This window comes from Hyperoodon ampullatus (assembly GCF_949752795.1).
Source record: "Hyperoodon ampullatus genome assembly, chromosome: 11".
In the NCBI taxonomy this organism is placed as follows: Eukaryota; Metazoa; Chordata; class Mammalia; order Artiodactyla; family Ziphiidae; genus Hyperoodon; species Hyperoodon ampullatus.
In genome coordinates, this window is record NC_136924.1 from 91,469,705 (window position 1) to 91,477,120 (window position 7,416).

Genomic DNA, 7,416 nt, shown 5'->3' on the forward strand with positions numbered 1-7,416 from the left:
AGGCTACTCTGACTTAAATAAAAATAAAATAAAACAAACTTGGGCCACTGAGCCTTCGATGTACTGTGCCCTCCAGCAGTTCAGCGCTCCGGGCTGTGTGGCTGGAAGAGGAAGCAAGCAGTGGGATAGTCTTCATCCTTCCTGAGAACCTTCTATTTAATATATTAGAGAGGGGGACTTCCCTGGTGATCCAGTGGTAAAGAATCCACCTTAACAATGCAGGGGACGCAGGTTCGATCCCTGGTCAGGGAACTAAGATCCCACGTGCTGCGGGGCAGCTAAGCCTGCTGAGCTCACGCACCTCAACTAGAGAGCCCGCGTGCTGCAAACTACAGAGCCCAGGCGCTCTGGAGCCCACGTACCACAACTAGAGAGAGGAAAGCCACACGCCACAACTAGAGAGAAGCCTGCGCGCTGCAACAAAAGATCCCGTGGGCCACAACTAAGACCCAGTGTGGCCGAAAATAAATAAATAAATAATAATAATAATAATAAATAAATAAATATAAATAAATAAATACATCTTTATATATATATATATATATGGATATATCCATATATATATATAATTTCAAGGAGCACTTTACACCTCTGTAGCCTGGATCTCTGGATGCCTTGTTTCTTGCCAATGCGCTTCTCTGTGCTAGAGCAAAATACTTTCTGAAAGTGTGATTTGGATAATGGTGCTCCTCCATTGAATACATTGATTTAAAACAAAAGTCACAGGTCACATTTCCCACCTTGAACCGCTTCTCCATGAAATGAGGTATCGTGCATCGTGACCCTGAGAAGAGGCCTGCCCCCTTACCTCCCCCCCCGCCACTCCACTCTGTGACTTCTGTTGATTCCACCTCTTGCTTTCTGTCCCTCTCAGGTCCCTGTGCTGCCGGAGTTGTGGGCATCAAGATGCCCCGTTATTGCCTGTTCGGAGATACAGTCAACACAGCCTCGCGGATGGAATCCACTGGCCTCCGTAAGAAGGGAGACTGCTTTTCTTAGAGGACAGAGATTCTGTCTTCCAGCAGAGGGGAATTGTAGGATAAAATGCAGAATAAGTGCCAGTGAGATGAAGAATGACTCTTCACACTGACTGGCCGTGAGCCTGGGTCAATCCGGTCCTTGCTACAAATTGCCGTTTACTGATAACTATTTTTTTTTTTTTTTTTTTTTTTTGCGGTACGCGGGCCTCTCACTGTTGTGGCCTCTCCCGTTGCGGAGCACAGGCTCCGGACGTGCAGGCTCAGCAGCCATGGCTCACGGGCCCAGCTGCTCCGTGGCATGTGGGATCTTCCCAGACTGGGGCACGAACCCGTGTCCCCCGCATCGGCAGGCGGACTCTCAACCACTGCGCCAGCAGGGAAGCCCTAAGTGTTTTTTTTTTACTACAATATCTAAGCTGCCAAGAGCACCTGTAATAAATATTCTGGCTCAAGGGGGAACAAATGGAGCTGTATAATAGCTTTCAAAACGGATGAGATTTTCATTTATCTATTTTGCATTTCCAGCCTTGAGAATTCATGTGAGCGGCTCCACAATATCCATCCTGAAGAGAACGGAGTGCCAGTTCCTGTATGAAGTGAGAGGAGAAACGTACTTAAAGGTAAGGAATCCACAGAGACAGCACCCAGAAGAAAGCTCTCACCAGCAGCCGGGGGATGCCTCCTTTGAGACTGGATAGCCAATGTTCAGTATACTGATGAGCATGAGAATGAAGAATGCTATCCTGTTCTCCCCGCAATGATCACCCACTCTCCCCTGTAGGAGAAGCTACCACCGAAGACTATAAACTCAGAACTTTCCTTTACTCCAAAGACCCCTTCTGATGTTTTGAACTATGGCCACTGCGTTATAAAATGCCACCACCACTTCTTTCACCTGTATCCAGGTTTGTCCCCAGTTCCCCCTCCACTCCCAAGAGCTAAGTCTATTGCAGGACTACTTTAGTCAAAGTCCCCCTCTCCCCACTTATGTCCTCGCTTTTACTGCGAGATGCTGCTACTCTCTAAGGCCACCTTTCTTGCTGTACTTTTCTGAGGTTCTGGACCAGTGAACCTCAAGGTGTGGCTCCACATTCTGACTCAGCATCATCCGGGCACTTGTTACAATGCAGATTCCTGGACTCCCCCCACAGGCCTGCTGAGTCAGACTCTCCTTGGGTGTAGATCAGAAATCTGTACTCGAAACACGTAGTCTACGTGACTGTGATGCACAGGGAGATGTAAGAATCCCCGTTTCAGATGCGCCGTGCTGCCCTGCACATTTAGTACAGCAGCCCTCGAGAGCCACCGCGTGTCTCCAGGTAGCCCACCGGCTGCTAGTTGAAGGCAGCCGCACTCACAGTTGGTCCGAAGCCAGTGATCGGCCAAGACCATCTGCCTCTACTAGTCATGGGGCCGCTGGCCTCTACTCTGTGACGGCAACTGGGAAAGCCTCCTTTTAGGTAGTTGTGTCTGAACATCACACTCGCTTTTTTAATTCTCCGTAAATACATTTTCTGCAGGGTGTTCCCCCCAAAACAGAAGTGGTCTAAGGATTATTACAGTCCAAACACAGCCCCAAACCACGATTGTTTTGAATGAGTGATTTTTAAAAATATAAACATCCAGTCTCCTTTTCAAATACAAGCTCTAGCAAAAACAGAATTGCCTGTGTTTCCCTTTATTTTATAGCCTACAGGTGGGCCCAGCCAGTGGTACTTAGTGAATGTTTATTACAATGCACATGCGTTTATAATTTACACACTTAAGGTGGGGAAACTGTGGCACAAGTTTCGTGGCAAAGTTTTGGGACAAAAAGGGCCAGAATAAAACGTAAACAACAGAAACCAGTTGGATTCGTTGGCGTAGCAGGATTGCAGATGAATGTTCTTCCTTCTTCATTTAGAGCTCTTGTGCTGTTGCTGTGGTGATATTTTGAAATATCTTTTGGGGAAGAAAGAAAATTCAAGTTGAATATATACATACCACATTACATAGCAATCCCACTACTAAGTTTAGGCCACAAGAAATATTCAAATATGTACATAAGAATATGCACGTCTGGTGGATGAGAGACTTATTTTTTAACAGGCACTTAGAAATAAAGATCGATCTACAGATAATGCAAATCATATCAGGAACAGGTGCTGTCCTGAAATACAGGCACTGATGAGAAACTCAGAGGTGAAATGTCTTTTGGAAACGGATACTTGTCAGAACGGTGGGTCAGAACGATGGGCTAGAGCCGACTGTCTTGGTCTCCATGGCACACACCTTTCTTTTCTCTCTAGGGAAGAGGAACTGAGACCACCTACTGGCTGACCGGGGCGAAGGACCAGGAGTACAACCTGCCAACCCCTCCGACCGCGTAAGCTGCCTGCGGCTGTGATGGGGAGGGGTGGGGGAGGGGAGGTCTTGGCTTTGTAAGTTGTGCTAAGTGCAGCGGGTTTAACTGTGGTCGAGTGCTTTGCCAGTGGCAGTGATGCAATGAATACAAGGTGAGAGACTACACATATGAAAAAGCTTAGAAACCTCCCTTCTCTGACTGCTAGAGGGTTTCAGGCCTGCTCAGGAGACCAGAGGACAGTTTAGGGCTCCCTCCCTGCCCCTCTGGTCGTAACAAAAGTAGAGCAGTGGAGCACACTGTACTGCATTGCCTCCCGTGCCTGCACTGCTCTGCCGAGTCACCCGATGAAACAGGAACGCCCCCAGCTCCAGGACTGCAGGTCTGGGTCTTCACATGGAGCGTGTGTTCCCCGTGAGATGAGGAAGACAGGTTTCTGGTCCAAGTAACCGGTTTCAGTTCCCCTAAAGATGACTCAAATGGTCTTCCAGTTGCACCTTGGCCACTGCGATCAGTCACTGTGGCCATCGGAATGGCTTTTGCTGTGGTGGAGAAACCCTGTTTTGCAGACTCCTAGACGCAGGACCCAGACACATGGGGAAGACCGTAGAGATGCCAAGACAACCCAGATCGTCCCTGAGTCACGGGGGACCTGGCCCCTTATTAAGAGCACCCCAGGGCCATTCTAAACTCTTGAAACCCTCCACCCGTTGTGAGCCCTCCCCAGACAAGCCACACTCCTAGGAAGGCGTGGGACCAATGCGTTTTCAGAGTTTCGTGGTGGCAGGGGCCTAGCACCCTCCTGGCTTCCTTTCCCCTCCCTGCAGAGGTATGTGTAAACCTAACCATGCCTCCGAATTCCGCAGCATGTTGTTTCACTTTGAAATTGAAATATACAATAATTTCCTGCTCGAAATATATCCTGCTTTTCCTACAACTACACAGAGCAGGGATGACAGATCTTTAAGCTCATCAGGGGAAGGCAAGGATCATTTTGTGTTCTCTGGACTTCCTGTGTTCAGCCCAGAATAGGTGTTCAACAAGTATTCAGTGAATGGAACTGGCGGTTCTGGAGCTGAGGGATAGTCTGTATGAATTGCTGAGAAGATCCGTTTTCCCTCCGCACTCTCTCTCCAGGGAAAACCAACAGCGATTGCAAGCCGAGTTTGTAGACATGATTGCCAGCTCTTTACAGAAAAGACAGGCCTCAGGGATAAGGAACAGAAAACCAACCCGGGTAGCCAGCTACAAGAAGGGCATCCTGGAATACTTGCAGCTGAACACGACAGACAAGGAGAGCACCCACTTTTAAACCTCAGTGAAGTCTAAGGGCTCAGGCAAACTAAGCCCAGCTGCACTTGGGCAACAACCTCAAGGGTCCTGAAGCTTCCATTTCTCTGACACCTCAGTGGAACGGAAGAAGACTTCGATGCAACCTCTTCAGCCTCGGCTGCCCTGTCCGGAACATAGACTTGCTTCTGTGAATCAGACGTGTGCCCTCAGGGCGATAATTACCTTTTACTCTGGGGCCCAATCTCAACAGTTACCCCAGGGAGCTTCGACCTGGGAAAGAAGAGGAATGAATGTACCATCTCAAAGTTGAGGAGATTTTGTTCTTATTTCGCCTATTTTTGTTTTGTTTTGTTTTGTTTACTGGCTCTTTTTCCTTCTGTATTCATGATAGGATTCTTTTTTTAATTGTCGCAATTATATTTTAAGTACTTTGTCTCCATTAAATTATATTTAACTCATAATTTTTGCAGAAAATATGCAGTATATGAGGTAGGAATAAAAGTTAAGTGTTTCCTGGGTCTGTGGATGTGTTTCCATCTATTGCACCCATTTTTCCTTGAATGCACCATCCACCGCCTTGCACTCACCGAAAAACTGACTTAATTCCCCTGCACTGAAGGAGGGCAAAGCTGGCATCATTGCTCAGGGATACGAACCTTGACGTTTATCATTACCTGTGTGCATGTGGGAATTTTGTGTCTAGCCCTCTACCATAGGAGCTGTTTAAGACCTGGGCTAAATTCAAATCCTGTTTACCTGTAAAGACACATTACTTCAAACTCTGCAAATATCCCCCTTTCACATCCAGCAGCAATCTCTTGCCCCTTCTAATGGCACTCTAACATGACTCGTCTGCTTGAAATCTCTGGGGAAAGGACAAAAGTCAGGTTGAGTAGACTAGTATCAGCAAGGGCAAGAACAAGCATGTAACACCCTGGCACTAAACCACTAAAACAACTGCTCTAACCACATCATGCCTCCCCAGGCCTCTGCCACAAAAGCCACCCCAGAGATTAAGAAACAGGTTATGTCTTCTCCATCACCTGGAAAAGCAGACAATCAAAAAGTAATAGGGCTTCCCTGGTGGCGCAGTGGTTGAGAGTCCGCCTGCCGATGCAGGGGACACGGGTTCGTGCCCCGGTCCGGGGAGATCCCACATGCCGCAGAGAGGCTGGGCCCGTGAGCCATGGCCGCTGAGCCTGCGCGTCCGGAGCCTGTGCTCTGCAATGGGAGAGGCCAAAACAGTGAGAGGCCCGCGTACCGCAAAAAAAAAAAAAAAAAGTAACAAATTATCTCCTGATATATAGGTTGAACACGTAATATGCAGCAAGAGTCCTTCCTTGGAATCTGGAGGTTTATAATCTGTCTGTGCCTCTGTGTCCAGCACAAGGAGACTTTATACACAGGGATGAGGTCGTGGCATGGAAGTTCTTGGTCATTCATTCATTCAGGAAACATATTTGACCTTCTCCTTTTATTCCAGGGACTGGGCTTAATGTAGGCGGTAGAGACATACAGTCTCTGCCAAACCTTGAATCTTATAGGAGAGAGAGAAATGGAAAGAGATAAGTGGGTGTGGGGACCAAGCAGCATCCTTGACAACAGGCAAACTTAGCAACTCTAAGGTCGACCAGAAAATTGTTTTTAATGCTCACAGGGCATTGATGAAAAACTTCTCAGTTGAAGACTCCAGTGTTTGTATTCTATTATAGACTCTACATGGTTGTGAAGTATTTCTTGACCTTTAAACAGATGTGTGGCCTCGGCTTGTCCACTTAACAGTGTGGATGTATAACACCAGTGATGACAGTGACTAAGAATGGTACCAGTCAAATTCCTTCTCTGCTCTTTTCTAGCTGTAAATTAATTAATGTCTCCAAGCCTCTGTTTCATTAATAAATCATTAATCATAATATCCACCTCAAGGAGTTGTTATAATGATTTTTTTAATGAAATTTGTCAAGAACCTAGCACAGTGGTTCATATAGTAGATTTTCAACATATAACCTCTACCTTCAATTTTTCCCCCCTCTCTCTACTTGCTTAATTAGTCAAAACTAAAGCATTTAAAACACAGGACTTTCATGTGCAATAAGCATACTTAAGATGATTTTTTTCAAGAATTGATTATAGAATTTTTCAAATGTACACAAAAGTAGAGAGAATAGCTTATGAATCCCCATCGAGTCACCATCAGTTTCAAGAATTACCAATATTTTCCCAATCTTGTTGCATCTATCTTCTACCAACTTTGTTTGTTTTACCAGATTGTTTTAAAAGAACTTCCAGGGCTTCCCTGGTGGTGCAGTGGTTGAGAGTCCGCCTGCCGATGCAGGAGACGCGGGTTCGTGCCCCGGTCCGGGAGGATCCCACATGCCATGGAGCGGCTGGGCCCGTGAGCCATGGCCGCTGAGCCTGCACATCGGGAGCCTGTGCCCCGCAACGAGAGAGGCCACAACAGGCTAGAGGCCCGCGTACCGCAAAAAAATAAAAAAAATAAAATAAATAAAAAATAAATAAAAGAACTTCCAAATATCCTTTCTTTCACCTATAAATACCTCAATACATCTTTTTTTAAATTTTTTTTATTGAGGTATAGTTGATAGAAAATGTGTTTCAGGTATACAGCAGTGATTCAGTTTTATATGTACATGTATATATATATATATAAACATATATATATATATTCTTTTTCAGATCTTTTCCATTATAGGTTATTACAAGATATTAAATACAGTTCCCTGTGCTATAGGTCCTTGTTGTTTATCTATTTTATATATAGTAGTGTGTATCTGTTAATCC

The 7,416-nt window shown here is 45.9% G+C and overlaps 1 protein-coding gene across 1 annotated transcript in view; it reads left to right on the plus strand.

Moving 5' to 3' along the window:
* Positions 1-4,633, plus strand: part of GUCY2C (guanylate cyclase 2C) — a gene marked incomplete at both ends in the record, with an annotated part of 71,972 nt that extends 67,339 nt beyond the window's left edge. Inside the window, 4 exons of the mRNA XM_079715213.1 lie at positions 875-973; positions 1,506-1,600; positions 3,269-3,345; positions 4,459-4,633. Of these exons, the coding sequence (XP_079571339.1) occupies positions 875-973; positions 1,506-1,600; positions 3,269-3,345; positions 4,459-4,633 (446 nt within the window). The remainder of the gene's footprint in view (positions 1-874; positions 974-1,505; positions 1,601-3,268; positions 3,346-4,458) is intronic.
* Between the last annotated feature and the right edge of the window lie 2,783 nt (positions 4,634-7,416).